Consider the following 18938-nt stretch of genomic DNA (forward strand, 5'->3'; position numbering starts at 1 on the left):
CTGTAGCCGCGAATCTAAATTATCTTCTTACAGCAGCTGTAATAAGGTAATTTAGATTCGCAGTTAAGGACAGGGAGGTTTGTCGGACCGGGGCTGTTGTCAGTCGGTCGGGGAAGTGCCACAAAAGTAAGGGGACCTGGCCGGCTGTGCTGCACCCGGGGCGGTAGAGAAGGAGTGGGGAGAAGGACGCTGAAAGGCCATGGGGAAGACGGGAGGGGGGGGGAAGGACTCTGAAAGCACTTGAAGACAGAGGAGAGAGAAGGACGCTGAAAGCACATGGGGAATACAAAGGGGTGGAGAAGGACGCTGAAAGGCCATGGGAAGGGCGGGGGGGGGGAGGACTCTGAAAGCACTTGTGGAAGACAGAGGGGGGAGAAGGATGCTGAAAGCACATGGGGAAGACAAAGGGGTGGAGAAGGATGCTGAAAGGACATGGGGAAGATGGGGGGGTGGAGAAGGACGCTGAAAGGCCATGGAGAAGACAGAGGGGGGAGAAGGACGCTGACAGGACATGGGGAAGATGGGGGGAGAAGGACGCTGAAAGGAAATGGGGAAGAGAGAGTAGGGAGAAGACGCTGGCAGGGAAGAAGACAGATGCCAGACTATGGGAGGAGCGGAGAGAAGAAGATAGGTGCCAGACCAATTTGGAAGGGGGAAGAAAGGGAGAGGCACAGTAACAGAGCAAATGGAAGATGCAGAAGGAAGAGAGACAGTGGATGGAAGGAATTGAATGAGAACATGAGGAAAGCAGAAACCAGGCAACAAAGGTAGGAAAAGAATTATATTTCTTTTTTTTTATTTTGCTTCAAGGTAAAGTAGTATATTAGTTGTGTTGATAAAAATTTATAAACATTAGAGGCTCTGGTAGAAACCCATTTGCAAAGTATGTATTCTTCCCAATTAATATTTTCAAATTAATAAAGTCTTTTTGCTTATTTGTAAATGGGTTTCTACCAGAGCCTTTAATTCAGTAGCATAATTAAATGAAATAACTATTTCTGAAGTTTATAGGGACGGGCGGGGACGGAGGGGATTCCTCACGGGGACGGGTGGGGACGGAGGGGATTCCTCGCGGGGACGGGTGGGGACGGAGGGAATCCTCACGGGGACGGGTGGGATTCCTCACGGGGACGGGTGGGGACGGGTGGGACTTTGGCGGGGACGGGTGGGGACGGGTGGGATTTCTGTCCCCGCGCAACTCTCTACTCTATCTTTCTGGTACTCTTAAAAGGCATATTATTTAAGATCTTTCTAATTGTTTACAAATGTCCATGCAGAAAGAAAAAGCAGAATTCACTGCAGTCCTTTGAGAACAACAGCCAGATCTGGGTTTGCAAAGTTACCCAAAATGTGTAAATTAATCCAATTCTCAGGCCAAATAGACAGCATAAATTATTATGCAGAATGGTTAAGACAATGACCATTTCAAACAATGGCACAAAAAATTTGGATAATAGTAATTTTTATGAATGGCTGATAAAAACATAGATGTCTGGCCCAGTTTTCCTATCTACACCTATCAGATGTACTGCCATAGGACTTAATGATCTGTAGTCTTCTGATTTCCTCTACCCCTATGTCTATACCATGCATGCTTGAATTCTGCTTTGGATCCTACCACTTTCAAGGGAAGTTTGTTCTAGTGAAAGTATTTTCTTACATTCATTTAGAGTTTACCTTCCTTCAGCTTCATAGCATGACCCATTGTTCTTGAACTTTTCATTCTGTGGATCACGCTTCCTTCTAATACTTCATTGGAGCCTGTTAAATATTTAAATGTTTGAAACATCTATTTTCTTCTCTTTTTTGAGAGTTCATCTTTAGTCTCTCTGCATATGGCCATAGTGCAGACCATGTTTTTGGTGGCTCTACTTTAATACTGCCCCTATTTACTCTAGATGTGGTCTCACAAACTGAACACAGTTTGAGGTGAGGCTTTACCAGAAACCTGAAATGAGAATAATACTTCTCATTGGTGCACTTAAGTAACCTAATAAAAGGAGGAAGATAGAGACCAATCTACTGAACTTTCAACTACTTTGTACACTGAAACTACAGTAAGGTCATATTAAGCCAAACAATCCTTAGGTAGTAGAAGTTTCACAGGATAATAGATTAGGACTCAGACTGTTATTTTTGTCCAAATGAGCATTTTCTGTTAACGGATCTTTATATAAATAGTGTTCTACAGAATATTCATGGATAGCCTAAAAATCAGACTTATTTGCAGCTCTGGAAGGCTACAAATTAATACACTGATCTAAAGCAATCAAAAAAGTATTAGTTCTACCATTAACTCTTTCTTCTATATAAAACATGTCAGAAAGGGAATAATGCTTTTTGTACCCATGGCAGTCCATATAGTAGCAAGCAACTCAAGTTTTAACATAAGAACATAAGTAATGCCTCTGCTGGGTCAGACCATAGGTCCATCATGCCCAGCAGTCCACTCACGCGGCGGCCCATCAGGTCCAGGACCTGTATAGTAATCCTCTATCTAGACCCTTCTATCCCCTTTTCCTTCAGGAAATCATCCAATTCCTTCTTGAACTCCAAAACCGTATTCTGTCCTATCATGCCCTCTGGAAGCACATTCCAGGTGTCCACCACCCTCTGGGTGAAGAAGAACTTCCTAGTATTGGTTCTGAACTCTGTCCCCTTTTAATTTTTCCGAATGCCCTCTCGTTCTTGTAGTTTTCGAAAGTTTGACAAATCTGTCCCTCTCTACTTTCTCTCTGCCTTTCATGATCTTGTAAGTCTCTATCATATCCCCTCTAAGTCTCTGCTTCTCCAGGGAAAAGAGCCCCAGTTTCTCCAATCTTTCAGCGTATGAAAGGTTTTCCATACCTTTTATCAAGCATGTCGCTCTCTTCTGAACCCTCTCGAGTATCGCCATATCCTTCTTTAAGTACAACGACCAATATTGGATGCAGTACTCCAGATGCGGGCGCACCATCGCCCAATACAACGGCAGGATAACTTCTTTCGTTCTGGTTGTAATACCCTTCTTGGTTATACCTAGCATTCTATTCACTCTCTTAACGGCCGCTGTAAAAATATATTTAATTCACTATTTTATACTTCATCAATATCGCATAGCCAGCTGCACCATGTTGAAACTTGTAGTACACAGTGATCACAAGAATGAAAACTGCATTCCCCAAGGAGCTTACATACCACATTATCTGTGGACATCACATTTTCATTATCTTCTTTGAGACAAATTTCTTCATTTCTTCCAACATCGCTGATTTCTTCTGTTGAAATCAAAATTCAGTTTTAGTTTTGTTTTTCCCCTCGGCTTTAAGTTTTTCACGATATGTATTCAGGCCCTGATTCTATAAAGTCTGCCTAAAGTTAGGTGCCGAAATTGGTGCCTACTTTAATTGAGCAATAGGCTTATGAGTGCTGATATTGACCCTCAACACTTCGCAATCACCCTTAATTAAACTTAATTGAAAGTTAGGCACCTAACTCAGAAATCTTGATCCTATAAGAGGTCGGTGCCTAATCCAAAAAACCTACACTAAAAGTGGGCATGGATAGGGGCAGATCATGGGCGTGTTCTTGAGTTAGGTGCCTCTATGTGAATCAGGTGCTATTAGACTGTGATATTGGTGCCTAACTTTAGGCATAGAAAAACCCTGGCATAAATTGAGAATGGCTAAATGTTAGGATGCTGAGCGATGGCTAAGCACATTTAGGTGACACTGAATGTGATTTCATAATGGGCGCCTAATTTTTACAGAACCAGTGCCGATATCATCACCTAACTTTAGGCGGACTTTATAGAATCAGAGCTTCAGTGTTTACATTTATTACACTGTTTATACCCACTTTGAGACCATACTCAACTGTAATGAATACACATAAAGTAAGCCTTATTTGGAACCGGCAACCTGTTTTTTGTTGCTCATTAAAGATGCCATATTGACAGCATCCTCCATTTACCAATGAAATGCATATTATACAAACAGCAGTAATGTCAGCTTTCCCATGCAGCCCCTGTTAATGGGCCGCAGCCCTTGTTAATGGGCCGCAGCCCTATTATGTATGAGCCAGTAAAGGTGTGCGCAGTTCCCCTCCTCCCTAGTGTGCTTTCAGAGGAAAGGGAGGGGCTTAATTTCATTTAATGCTTTGGTTTTGTTTGTTTTTCTTTAATGCATTGGCTGCACAGAGTACATGAAATGAAAAACCATTTCAAGATTATTTTCATTAATTTTGAAATGGAACAGGCCTATTTTCTTGCATTTTTCATTTTGTTTATAAATGAATACATACCCTTGGAAACCACATCAAGGAGCAAGAAGGTACTTTAGCATCTTTGCCTTTGCAGCCTTTACCTTCCTTGGTAGTACCAACCCTAACCCTTTTACTAAGGCGCGCTAGCCGTTTTAGCATGCGCTAAATGCTAACGTGTCCATTATATTCTATGGACATGTTAGCGTTTAGCGTGCATTAAAATGGCTAGCACGCCTTAGTAAAAGGACCCCAAAGAAGATAATCCACAAATTTTACCATTTCAGATTAAAAACACATAGTGTAATGACCATCTATATAAAAATCATATACAAATCCTTCATTTATCTATAACTACTTCCCTTCTTCAGGGAATGTTCTTTGACCAATTTTATTTATGCATTTGGCCATCAGCTGTTATATATAACAGTGATACTCTGTTATAACCTGTAATTTTTATTTTGACTTATTTAGAACCTCTTGGATAACGGTATAATTATGCAGCATGTCAAGGATTTAATTAGCATTACCTATTTATTATTTTACTGAATTCATATTTTTTTTAAGTACTGTAGTTTATAATTGAATAATACAACTCTGAAAGCTTTGAGTTTTTCTTTGAAATCTGCAAGAAGTTTTTGACATTTGTTGCCTTAATGCCCTCCCTATGCATAAATCAATTGCATCAAACTCTTAAAGCTTTAAAATTGTTTATTCCAAGTGAATTTGCAACTTCCATTCACTTAAGATGAATCATTTGGCATGTAACTGATAGTCCTTTGGTTCAGTTACAAATTGTAAAACTACATCATCAATTTGGGGATATTGTCCCTTTTTTGCACTCATAAGGCACTTTGTTGTAGCTTTATATGCAAAATTTAAATTTTGACTTTTCACCAGTGGTTAATATTTGCTTCACCAATATCAAATTTCTTCTCTGCAGCCTTGTTCACATTCTGTTCAGCATATAAAATTACCTTTTATTCCCACATCATATTCACTCTTTCTTGCAGATATTTTACGGCTCTTAGCGAAATTTAGCAAATGTTTGCAATTTGAGGTTCAAAGTACAACATTACCATATGCAATAGAACAAGCTTGCTTTAAAATCTGTTACTACTGGTATTCTTAAAACGCCTAGCAAAATGTATACCTTGTAGCTTCTTTGTTTGATCACTGCTGATTTTTCTGTTTTCTTTGATGCTTACCAGCAGTCACTGATATTCCAGAAAGACAGACCTACAGAAGGTCAGGGTAGCAGAAGCCATAGCAGAGGCATGGACAGTATATACTTTTTGGGAAGCCCAAGGGTGGACAATGCTTTTTCTCCCTATTTCCCTCCTCCCCCCCCTCCCATTAACAAAGGGTAATTTTACTGTTGCTAGAGAGGATAGGGTACGTGACCTTCAAGTGGTCATGGTGCTGCCTCAGCAAAAAAGTCAGTGGTCTCTTGCTCATGAATTTCCAACATAATAGTATTGGATAGATATTAAACAGGATTGCTGATAAAAGATTCTTGCCGGATGCCACAGGTTTTGGAATGGAAGATTAGGTTCTACCTACGATAATCTTCTTTCTGTTAGTCCCTAAAGGATCCCATATGCTAGGTGTTCAATCCCAACCCGCAGTCTGGATTATTGCAAGAATTCACATCTTTTCAGAACACATGGTGCACTCCCCCTAATGGTAAAAACAGTTCAGTTCCAAAGTCAAACACATACCTGTAAATCCAGGACAAAGGGGTACAGGGGAGAATCCCCATCAACACAAGTCACGAACTGTTATGCTCTGCAATAGGCACAAAGGAAACTCAGAAAAACCCATTGATGAACAATGTAGAACTAACCTGCTGTGTGTAACGAGCACCCTAAAAAAGCCTTTGGCAATGTGCATACTCACTGAAAACTCCCCACAGGATCCAGCAACTGACTGGACAATCTTCAAGCCTGTAAGGACATCGGCGCTTTTTATGTTAGGTTTTTGCATGCACAAGCGCGTGTGTGGCAAAACCACTGCACAGGAACCTGAGGACACCTGGAATCGGAACCGTGGTAATGGAGGCGTAGCTCTATGAATGTCTCTAGGAGGAATCCTGAATATCCCTGACGATACCTGTGAGAGGAAGAAAGAGAACTACGATCCCCTCCCCAACGGCCAGTGAAACTGGAAACCTACACCACAGCAGAATCCACTTCAGGTCTTCCGACCTGCCAAAGAGCAGGATTCAGGGCACAAAGTGGGGACAACTGTAGCAGATCAGAAAGCACAGTTACTTACCGTAACAGGTGTTATCCAGGGACAGCAGGCAGATATTCTTGACTGATGGGTGACGGCACCGACGGAGCCCCGGTACGGACAATTTTAGAGTGATTGCACTCTAAGAACTTGGAAAGTTCTAGTAGGCCGCACCGCGCACGCGCGAGTGCCTTCCCGCCCGACAGAGGTACGCGGTCCCCAGTTTCTTAGTTTCCGCGGAGCTAAGAAGACGCACTTTCAACGGCTGTTGAAAATTTTTTCTCCAACGCTTTCCCGCTCGCGTAAACTTTTTCGGAATTATATTCCTTCTTTTTCTTTTTCTTATTTTCTAAAAAAAAAAAAGAATTTTCTTTTTTTTTTCTTCTTTTTATGGGTTCGCCCCGGCGGGGCCTGCTGCCACCATCGAGGCCTCGGCCTTCGATTTGGCAGAAGCCGTTTTTACGTTCATGCCCCCCCAACCCGGTTTTAAGAAGTGCCAGGGGTGCGCAAGGCCCATTTCCCTCAGCGACCCGCACAACTGGTGCTTACAGTGCCTGGGTCCTGACCATCGGGCGTCCACCTGCACCCGCTGTGCCACTCTAAAAAAGAGAACTTTAAAAAACCGCCAGATTCAACAGCGGCTTTTATTTGGTACCGAGATGTCGGATTCGGCGGCACCGGCCCCGACTTCGGCCCCGACGCAGTCGGCACCTACTTCATCGACGCCGCGTGACACCGCGCCGGCGTCACATCCCTCAGGTAAGCCGGCTAAGAAGCCTTCCCCGTTGGAGTGCCCTCCGGTCTCAGTGGCAGCGAGCCCAATCCTGCCGACCTTGAGGCGCCCACGGAAGCGCTCCGCTCCGATTGAGGTGAGCCCTTCGACCTCGGGTTCCTCTTCGGAGTGTAGAGCGGCACCAAAGGTACCGCAGAAGAAAAAAGCGGTACCGATGCCTTCGCTGGACGAGCGAATTGCCGCCGTCCTTCAAGTGCAGCTTAAGGAGCAATTACAACAGCTTCTTCCTGCTCTTTTGACTCCGAGCCTTCCAGTCCCGGTCCGGTCTGAGCCACCGGTACCGGCAGTGGAACAACCTCTTTTATCGGTATCCACTTTGTTGGTACCGGTACATACGGCTTCATCAGCATCCATGCCGATCTTAGCGCCGGAACCGAGGTCTTTACACCAGGCCGTACAAACTTCGGCACCGGCACACCCTATAACATCTCCCGGTACAGTTTCACAGAGATCTGGTAAGTCGACTCACAAAACTCGACACCTGGAACCTTCCACACCGGAGTCACGGGACCGCAGCTTTCAAGTGAGGGACCCTGATCTGTGGGGTGATTCAGAGGAGCCTTTCCTCTCTGAGGGAGAGTGTTCGTCAGGGGACGACGATCCTTCTGGTTTAGATCCGTCTTCCAAACCTGATGCAACTTCTTTCACCTCTTTTCTCAAAGAGATGTGTGACTCTCTCTCTATTCCCTTGGAGGCTGAATCTAAAAAATCCAAGGCATTTTTCGATGCACTTGACTTTGACCAGCCTCCAAGGGAATTCCTGAAACTACCTCTCCATGATATTTTGCGAGAAACTTTCTACAAAAATCTGGAGACGCCCTTGACCATTCCAGGAGCTCCTCGAAAACTGGACTCCTTATATAAGGTCATACCTATTCCAGGTTTTGACAAACCACAACTCCCTCATGAATCTTTATTGGTGGAATCCACTTTAAAGAAATCTACGGGGGCTAGTGTGTACGCCTCTGTCCCTCCTGGCAGGGAAGGTAAAGCCATGGATAAGTTTGGCAAGAGGTTATATCAAAATGCGATGCTTGCTAATAGATCAGGGAACTATGCTTTCCATTTTTCTTTCTACCTTAAGCATCTCATTCAAAATTTGTCATCTTTTGAAAAATACCTCCCTGACCGTAAAAGATCTGCTTTTCGCCAAACTTCTTCATCGCTCTTACAACTTCGTAAGTTCATGGTCAGATCGATCTATGACACCTTTGAGCTGACTTCTCGGGCCACGGCTATGTCGGTGGCCATGCGTCGACTGGCCTGGCTCAGAGTTTCAGAACTTGATGTCAATCATCAGGATCGACTGGCTAATGCACCTTGCCTGGGGGATGAGCTGTTTGGAGAATCCATGGACTCCACTACACAAAAGCTTTCAGCTCATGAGACTAGGTGGGATACTTTCCTCAAAACAAAAAAGAAGACCCCACCTACCAGGCTTTTTCGTCAACAATCGGCATATCAACGTCGATTTGTGGCTCGTACTTTGCCACCGGCACCTCAACAACCCAGACGCCAGAGGCAACAGCAGAGGCAAAACAATAGACCGACACAGCAGCAGCAACAGGTGAAGCCTCCTCCTCCACAAAAATCCTCACAACCCTTTTGACTTGGTTCTCCAGGACATAGCCAGTATTCCTCCATCTGCCCATCTTCCGCTGCCTATAGGAGGACGCCTTACTCACTTTATAAGCCGTTGGGAAACCATCACCTCGGATCAGTGGGTCCTCAACATCATCCGCCACGGCTACTCTCTCAACTTTCAGACTCTTCCTGCTCAAAGTCTACCAAAAGAGTCTGCTTTGGACACTCCTCAGTCTTCCCTCCTTCTTCAAGAGGTTCAATCCCTCCTCCTTCTGAACGCCATAGAGGAAGTTCCTCTAGATCAAAAGGGGCAGGGATTCTACTCCCGTTATTTTCTAGTTCCCAAAAAAACAGGAGATCTCAGACCCATTTTAGATCTTCGCGATCTCAACAAATGCTTGGTCAAAGAGAAATTCAGAATGCTTTCTCTGGCCACTCTTTACCCTCTTCTCAATCAAGGCAACTGGCTATGTTCCCTCGATCTCAAAGAAGCATACACTCATATACCGGTCAATCTGGCCTCCAGACAGTACCTACGCTTCATGATCAATCGTTGTCATTACCAGTACAAGGTGCTACCCTTCGGTCTTGCTTCCTCTCCAAGAGTGTTTACCAAATGTCTGATTGTGGTGGCTGCCTTTCTACGTTCCCACCACCTTCAGGTGTTTTCTTATCTAGACGATTGGTTGATAAAGACCACTTCATCTCATACAGTACTCCTGGTCACCAACCAAACCATTCTGTTTCTACAACTTTTGGGGTTCGAGATCAATCTTCCCAAGTCTCATCTCATCCCCACTCAGAGACTTCAATTCATTGGAGCGGTGCTGGACACAGTCCTCATGAGAGCATTCCTGCCGTCCAACCGCCTTCAAACTCTTCAGTCTCTATGTCAGCAGGTGCTTCCACAACGTTCCATCTCTGCCAAGCAAATGATGATACTCTTGGTCTAAAATTGTCCGTACCGGGGCTCCATCGGTGCCGTCACCCATCAGTCAAGAATATGCTGCCTGCTTGTCCTGGGATAAAACGCTGTTCAGGGATCACATGGTTCTGAAACTTGTCCCAGGATCTGTGGACGGAATGAAACAGCACAGGACAATAAACCAGGACTGAAGCCTGGAAAGTGAAAAACCCAAATGGAGCTCTTTCAGAACACCAGCCGTAAATAGGCAAACAGAAGCCTGCTGAAAATGCGAAGGAGGATCAGAACCTCCAAATCCAGATGCTCAGGGAGACCAGTCTCAGTAAAGGCAGCAGCCAGATTCAAATTAAATACAGTGGCAGGAGACAAAAGAAACAGAAAATCTGCATGGCAACTACTGCAATCGAAATCTGGCATGGCCAGAAAAGAGAGCTCCTGAAAAGAAGCTTTGCCACAGATGCCATAGACCAAAAAAGCCCTGACGCACCTGCTGGCTGCAAATGAGCGGGGTCTGAGGAAACACAATTCAGAGGAGCCAAATAAAATCCAGAGATAAGGCCCATTCTACAGTGGCAGGGCACTATTGAGGTACATGCTGTGTGTCAAAGAGTCCTCAGACTCGGAACACAGGTGAACTGCACCAGACTCCAGAATGGCCCCTGGGTACAGACCAAGGCTGGCTCCCCAGCCCAAGAGGACACGGAGGAGGCAAAGTCTGAAGTTCCTACCCACCCCCCGGTATCATACGGCACGCAATTCAAATTCGCCGATCCGGCGCAATCAACGTCCAAATCCAATAGATTAGGGGCTGGGGAGTCCATCCCAATCGATTTTGAGTCACAAATTGATGTGTTTTTGAGGCAGAATTTAAAGTTAGAAAAAAAAGATAGATTTTAAAATCCAAGATGGCCACAGTCATGAATTTGCACCCAAACAGCAAAAATAAACATCTGAAAATAAATAAAATAGCGATTTGTAGTCTGGGGAGATGGGGGACCTGAACCATTCCCACAGAAACTGTGAAAAACGGGTTTTAAAACGTTTTCCAAGCTACACCCCTCCCCCCCCCGGGAAACAATGGAGTTACTCACAGACAATGGTGCCTTCTGCCTGTCTGCGTTTTTCAGCAGCTGAATTGAGAAACAAGGGCTTTTCTGTCCCAGAACAACTCTAAATGCCCAGGAATGCAGATCTTCGGACTGCCAGTCGGCCAGAGACCAACCCCAACCTCCGCCCCCATGGATCTTCTGCCACTCGGCTGGGGCTGGGAAAGGCAGCTTGCACCTTGAAACCTGGGTGGGTTTCTGTCCAGACACACTCAGCCTGCACTAGAAACCTGTGACTGTGGGGTCACCAGCCAGCAAACTCCATGGGAGGGACCCCTGGTACTTCCAGAAGTTGGCACACAGCAAGCTGGCTTTACAGATCCACCCGAGTTTCTCTGTGAAGCTGCTGTCCGGCTCCGCAGGACTGCATCCTTTTCTTTTATAGCGGACCACAGGGGAGGGGTCTCAAGGCACTGAAGCCACCGAGAAATTAAGTTTATGTGAACTTTAATAAAAAAAATAAGAAACAGAAGCAGAGCAATAGCAAAAGACTTCTGCCCAGATTGCTTGCAGAAATTGAAACTGTTTTTACCATTAGGGGGAGTGCACCATATGTTCTGAAAAGATGTGAATTCCTGCAATACTGGCACTATGGGTTGGGACTGAACACCTAGCGTATGGAATCCTGAAGGGACCTAACAGAATGAAGAATTTATCCTGTAATCTGATTTCTTGAGGACTCCTAATCAAAAAGGAGATGAACCCCTCTAACAAAACATTATAGCTATTCAATAAGTACAGCATGTTCTATTGTATCAAAAACAGATGAAATATCTAACAGAATTAGAAAATAATGGGAACAATTATCAAGGCCCTGCCTTAAAACATCAACGGTGGACAATATTGTTTGTGTTGTGGGCTGTGTGAAAACAAAATTGATACTGATCTAAGATATCTGATTTTTCAAGAAAATCATTAGGGTAATAGAACTGCACACTCAGTAAGTTCCTATTCCCAGAGCTTATAAACTGCAGGGCTATCTTCTTTATCCAGACAAAGTATTTAACTCTCTCAGCCAAGAAATAAAGCAGCCTCTGGTTTCTCTTTCCAGTGTCTGCAGCCTCTTCAAGACATTCTCACAGAGGCTTAGAAAAGTTGTACTAGATATATGTACTGTATGCATTCCAGCAGAAAATATTTTTAAATCCAGTGTTTTATAAAAAGGAGAGGATCCTAATCCACTTCTTCCCACTACTATATTACATATTCTATATTACTTATATCAATCTGGCCTTTATAACTCCTCTATTACAGTAGGTGTGGGTGTGTGCTCACTGTATATGTATTATTTATATAGGTGCACGGACTGCTTTTCCTAAAGGCTCAAAAGTGGCATACAACATTAGATTATATCCCACATGGCAAGAGGTCTAGATCTGAATTTTTGCATGGTTTCCACTTCATAGCTCTGTGCTTCATAGGCTGTGCTCCAAGGATAAAAATTCTCTGTGGAGATAGGACACTGTTCTACTAACAACATGTGGAAGTGATGGACTTGAGTCTTTCCATTACCAAGTAGTACATCTGCATCTTAAAAGGTCAACTGCAACAATCATGACACCAATCGCGGAAGACTAAGAGAACAAGATATTACAAATTCATACAATTTCATCATTGTTGTTAAAATCCTCCCCTCCAACCTACCAGAAGCATGAGGGGTAACTCTACCATGAATGAAGTAGTTATTTTGGGGGGCAGCAGGAAGAGCCCCAAAAAGCTCTGTGATGGCTGCCTCACTTTGCTTCAGGTAGGGAGAGGTGAGGGAGATGGATTTGAGAAGCAGCAGAACAAAAAAAGAGCCCTTTCCAATAAAAGGCAGCATGTGGCTTTATAAACCAATGGCTGCTTACCATCTGCTGTATCCACCTCCCAAACAAGTTTGTAGCACAGAAGGTAAGACATGGCAAAGTGCACACAGGAGTAAGGCCCCATATAGTCCCTTTTTGTTGGAGTGTACACTCTGGCAGCACTGAGGGGGAACAGAAAGAGAAGATAAGGGAGAGGGAAGATTTTGAATTCTATTTCAGTTTAATGATTGGAGGGGAATGGGTAAAAGCTGGATTCATTAGATTTAATTCAACCTTAAATAAAAAGCAGAGTTTCTGCTTTTAACAACTTGTAGAACGGATTGATTGCTGAACAACTTGTTTTTATCTAAATAATTTGCTTGCATTGGGGAACTGCCATCCTCTGGATTCTCAGCTACAAGGCTAGGTTAACCCATTAGTCAGGTAAAAAAATTGGCTCAGAGCACCAGCAATAAAAGGCACCAAAATTCTCAGCCTCTGATGCCACCAGTCCAAATAATTTTATTTATTTATCCAATCAGGCAGATGTGACACCTCCAGGCACCTACATATAGGTGCATATGTTGAAAAGTCAGGACACTATTCCATCAGGAATAGTGCAGTCCATTGTACTTGATCAACTGGACTACTGCAATTCTTTTTATTTGGGCCTTAAGCAGGGCAGTTTAAAGCGTCTCCAGCTGATATGAAATGCTGCGGCAAAATTGATTTTTGGGGAACAAAAGTTTGATCATGTTTTTCCCTTGTTGAGAAAACTTCATTGGCTCCCCATCTATTTTAGGATCCAATTTAAATGTGCATGCATCGCGTTTAAACTTTTCTATGGAATATTTGAATCGCTGATTCTATTACACTGGAATGTTTAAAGGTCATGCTATTCGAGGATTACACAGAAGCATAAATTCTCATTCCCTTCTTTTAAGGGAATTAAATCAGCTGGGAAAGTTTGTCAACATTATACTTTTAGGTTAAAGGAGATCTGGAATGGAATTCCTTATTCTATTATTCAATTGTTTCGGAAAACTCAGAAAACTTTTGTTATTTTCACAATAATTAAATGACCTGCCCAGATGACTTAGGGCTAGATTAACTAAAGCAGGGGTGCCCACACTTTTTGGGCTTGCAAGCTACTTTTAAAATGACCAAGTCAAAATGATCTACCAACAATAAAATTAAAAAAAAAAAAAAAAAAACACAAAGCACAATGTACGCAGAGAAAATGTTAATTATTTATATTCCAGGGTTTTTTCAGAGGTCAAGGCACATGACTCTATGTAATGTCACCTCAGTAACAACTTTACAAAAATAGACAAATATATCCCCTCCCTTTTTACTAAACCGCGATAGCGTTTTTTAGCGCAGGGAGCTGCGCTGAATACCCTGTGCTGCTCTCGATATAGGCTCCCTGTGCTAAAAAACGCTATTGTGGTTTAGTAAAAGGGGGCCATAGTGCAAAATATAGAAAGCAGATATAAATTCTCAAAATGGACACATTTTGATCACAAAATTGAAAATAAAATCATTTTTCCTACCTTTGTTGTCTGGTGATTTCATGAGTTTCTGGTTGCACTTTCTTCTTCTGACTGTGCATCCAATATTTCTTGCCTTCTTTCAACCTGCTGTATGCTTTCAGACCTTATTCCCTCTGTCAACTTTTTCTTCCTCTCTCCCTGCTCCTCTCCCCTTTCTTCCTGCTCCCTTTTTTCTTTCTTTCTGTCTGTCTTTCTGTCTCCAAGCCCCCCTTTCTTTCTGTTTCCCTGCCCCCCTTCTTTCTGTCTCCATGCCTGCCCCTTTCTTTTTTTCTCCCTGCTCTTTCTCCAAGCCACTGCCGCCGCCATTAGGAAACAGGCCTCCAAATTACAGCCGCCCCAAGCTCTTCCTGCTTCCTGACGCAGAAGCGCTGGGCCAGACTAGCCTTCACTCCGTCAATTCTGACGTCGGAGAGGAAGTTCCGGGCCAGCCAGGCAACGATTGGCTGGCCTGGAACTTCCTCTCCGACGTCAGAATTGATGTTGGGTGGGGAAAGTTGGTTGGCTCGGTGTTTATGCGCCGGGAAGCAGGTAGAACGTGAAGGCAACGGCGATCGACCTTTTGGAAACCCCTGCACTAAAGATAGTGATTCAATCGCTGTTGGCTGATTCTCTGGCCAATTCTCCAACAACGATTGATTCGCTATCAAGTTTGCATGCAACCAATTCAATCGCTCACTCAACGACTGACACATGTGTGGAGCCTTAACAGCAGTGACAGGGAAAGCAGTCACTGCTGTTAAGGCTTCTGTTGTTTTTTTTTTAATGGCACAGATGTTGTGCATGTGTCAAACACGCACCACCTGTCACATTAAAAAAGCCCCCCCCCCCAGCTCTAGCACCCCCAAGCCACCGTCCCCCCCCTCCAAATCCCAAAAAGATAAAACCAGGGATGCCTACTCCCTCCTGCCATCCCAATTGACCCCATGGCAAAAAGGTAGGAGGGATGCCCACTCCCTTTGCCATGAAGGCGCCCAATCTCTCCACCTCCCCTCCCCCCCCAAAAAAAAGTACTCCGGTAAGGGGAATTGCCATTTTAGATGACACATCAGCACATCCCTCTGGCTCATCTGTTGAGGTAAGGGGGAGGAGGGCGGCGGAGATGGAGGGTCACTACTAAGTGAGGGAGTGTTCGGGTCGCAGTGGGTAGTTTAGTGCAGCAGGCGAGAGTGGCATCTCTCCTGCTATGGGGTGGGTGGAAGTTGGGTCGCAGTGAAAATTTAGTTAGTGCAGCAGGAAAAAGTGGGCATCTCTCCTGCAGTGGGGGGTGGGGGGGTGGGAGGGGCCACAGCCGGGATTTTAGGGCAGCGGGAGAGTGTGAGCATCTTTCCCACTGTTGCTGTGTTTTTGTTTGTTTGTTTGTTTTTAATGGCGTTGACAGCATTTTTTCTGTGCTCATTGCTATCACCAGTGATGGGCACATGCAAATTTAGCGAATCTTCGCTGCTGTCCGCCGACCTCATATGCATGTGTGATTTTTAAAGAATGTCTCGGAGTTTTAGATTCGGTATCAAAATGGCTGCATTAGCAGACCATTACTTTTTAATGTGGGTTTTTGCGAATCCTGGCCTTGGTAACCGTTAAGCATTGATGGGCCCATTTTGTGCTAGGCTAGGCTAAATTTCATTCATTTGTTCTTCTTTTTCTACCTCTTTGTAAAATCTGGTCTTCTGCCTTTTGTAAATAGAGTCGAGCTCCGCGCAGAGATTACCCGGTATATAAACTAAAGATTAGATTAGAAACAAGGAGATCTAAGGGATCCAGCTTTTACTTAGTTATCTAATTGTAATATATTATTTTGGGAATTTATATGTTATCTTTATATTTTGCAAAGTACAACGAAATGCATCTCTATTTTTCTGTTACAATACAGTTTAATTTCTGTCTATATATTTCTATTTTTACATTGTGGTCACTTATTCTGTGCTTGGTAAGAGTCTATCTGTATTCAGAATGTGTGACTAAAACCAGTTATTCTGTTAGCATGACGTTTCATTATAGGGCTGTGTAAGGGAGATACAACCAGCTCAATCCCCTTGGGATTTCCATAGGGGACCCTAATTCTGTCCCAAAATGAAGAGGAAATAACCATCCAATCGTTTTTTGTGCAACCTCTCAAATTTCTGCCCTTGCCACTTGTACCTCTAAAGCTGGCTTTGGCTCTATATAAGGATCTAAAATAATTCAGCCTACAATGTTGCCTTTTCCTAGGTCAAGATCCTTGTGTGATTCTGAGTGCTTATGCTGCTATGACATGGCATATTTGTTTTATAGGTCCTGAGTGACTTGTGTAGGATTATGTAATACTTCATAAAATGCCCAGTATTGGAGAGAGTTTGTTACTGAATTTTTTTTTTCTTTTTTGAAGTATGGTGAATTCTCTGGGGAAAATGTCCTAGTTCTGCTCTGCACCTATTAGTAAAGGGTAGGAGGGAGCTTCCATGGATATATAAAATACATCTACATTTAACACCATGATGGTCCAATGAGCAGGGGTCCAAATTTTATATGTTACAAGTCTTAGGCCATATAATTTAACCGCTATAGTTTTTGCTGAGTTAAAAACAGTAACTACAAAGGTTTTTTGTTTTTTATTTTTCCAATTATTTAAGTCAGGAATATAAATTATGCTCCTTTCTTGGAGGATGCCTGAGGTGTGTGGGTTGGGGGGGGACTTAATATACTGTTTTCTCTGTATGGTTGCACAAAGTGGTTTACATATGTTAGAAAGGTACTTATTTTGTACCTGGGGTGATTGCCCAGAGTCACATGGAGCTGCAGTGGGAAACGAACTTACAAATTTCAGGGTGCTGAGGTAGTTACTCTAACCACTAGGCTACTCCTCCACTCTAAGTAAGGAGCCCAGTGGGCCCACTCTCATTGGAGATCTGAGAGGTCTTCCCTTTTTGGTGCCTTGGAGATGGTGGGATACTGTCATCCCTCATCTCGGGCAAGACTGCTTTGAACCACTCCTAAACAGCATAGCAGCAACCCTCACTTCCAAATTGGAACTTCTTAAGTGCACTGAATACCAATTACCAGAATCAGACAGAGGTCCTTGGAGATGGAAGCATGATGCATAATTTGCTAGTACAGTAAATCTCATTTTTTGGTCATTGCAATTCCTTTCCCTTTCTGAAAGTGACAGCATTGTGCATGGCAACAAATGGGATACCATTCTACAATATACAAAAAAATTATAATAAAGATGAGGTGCTTTTTCTAGGGCTCCAAAGTATGCAAATGAATTTGACTCATGTTCTGTTGTGAATATCCCAGGAGAAATTCCTAGATGTGAGAGAGATCAAGTTTCATACATAAAGTTCTGCTGTGTAACTTCTGTACATTCTCTTGCATGCTCTCACTTCCTCCCTTGTTTTAATGTTTTCTGGCTTTTGTTCCTTACTAAATTATGTTGAAACACTATAATACTTTGGCAAACTATCTAAAAACTTCCTTTTATTGCTTCTACCCTGTATAATATGCTGGTAATAATTCAAAATAATCACATTTTGATATAGATTTATTTATAACTCTTATACTAATGTATGCATTTTTTCACTCCCTCTTAATTGCTTTTTAAAACACTATTCTGTTTCTCTGGGGGTTCTCCCCCTTACATGTTTAAATTATTTACAAAAAAAATCAAGAATTTATTAATAATTTATTTTATTTTCTATTCTTTTCTCAATAATTCCTAACATTCTATTTGTTTTTTTTTTACTATTGCACACTGAGACAGGGATCAAAACATATTGCCTTTTCCAGGGTGGTGACTCCCAATATGGAATTCACCATAGAGTATTTATAGTTAAGACTGGATTTCCAAGGCAATATTTCCAAATGGATTGGTTTTGCACATATCATAACAGTAATGAACCTCACTCCTAAGACAGAGTATGTGGTGTAAGTATGATCTCAGTCTCAAATTTATTCCTATTGCTCATTGTAATACTTGTACTGTACTAAAGAGAGCTTCCTTCTTCCTTCTGGAGTTCATAAGGTTTAACATGCTTAGGCAACCTATCCAGGTGTACTTGAAAATTCCTTTTAATCAAATCTGTGGCACCCAAAACAAAAAGAGATTATGTACTTACCCTGGTAAGCTCTTTTCCAGTAGATAGGTGAGATATTCTAGACAAGTGGGCAGTGTCCCTATAGCTGTGTGCCATCTGCATAAGGAATTCTGGTCGGATTTTTCTTGGTGCCTCTTCTGTACTTCACTGAGCTCTTTAGCTCCACCTACAGTTTTTTCATTCTGCAAGCGTGCCTGCAGAAGTGTGTTCATTCTGCTCTCCAAATTTTATTATTTTATTCAGCGTTTAGTTCCTTTTTTTCCAAGGATTCTTGTGTTCGAAGCGTTTCTTCAGCTGTGCCTGAATTGAGATCGCACATACTTCAGTCTGTGGCTGACAGGCCAATCCCAGTGGGAACCTGTTAGCCAGTCTGCTTAGTTTTCTTTGGAGCTCAGGGCCATCCCTGAAGGTGGCTCACCTATTATTAAGCAGGGGTCGAGCACAGGCTCTTAGGCACCCTTAAGAGGCTTGGTGGCGTCTTGCAGAGTGCCGGCTGCGTCCTTTTACCTCCACCTGTCCCAATGCGCATCCTTTGGTCCACAGTGGTGGAAGTGTAGTCAGGAACACAATTTATTGTATTACCCCCTTAATGTGCAGTATGATATCACAGCTGGTAATGCGAAAGAGTTAAAGGAAGATAAGA

At 43.2% G+C, this 18938-nt stretch overlaps 1 protein-coding gene across 3 annotated transcripts in view; it reads right to left on the reverse strand.

Annotated features, from left to right (window-relative positions):
- The window catches only part of HDX (highly divergent homeobox), a 131738-nt gene that overhangs the window by 27489 nt on the left and 85311 nt on the right, over window positions 1-18938 (reverse strand). For all 3 annotated transcript variants that reach the window (XM_033946834.1, XM_033946835.1, XM_033946836.1), the window contains exon 9: window positions 3178-3257. In XM_033946834.1, coding sequence (XP_033802725.1) covers window positions 3178-3257 — 80 coding nt within the window. The remainder of the gene's footprint in view (window positions 1-3177; window positions 3258-18938) is intronic.

The sequence above is a fragment of the Geotrypetes seraphini genome, chromosome 5, assembly GCF_902459505.1.
Source record: "Geotrypetes seraphini chromosome 5, aGeoSer1.1, whole genome shotgun sequence".
Taxonomy (NCBI): domain Eukaryota; kingdom Metazoa; phylum Chordata; class Amphibia; order Gymnophiona; family Dermophiidae; genus Geotrypetes; species Geotrypetes seraphini.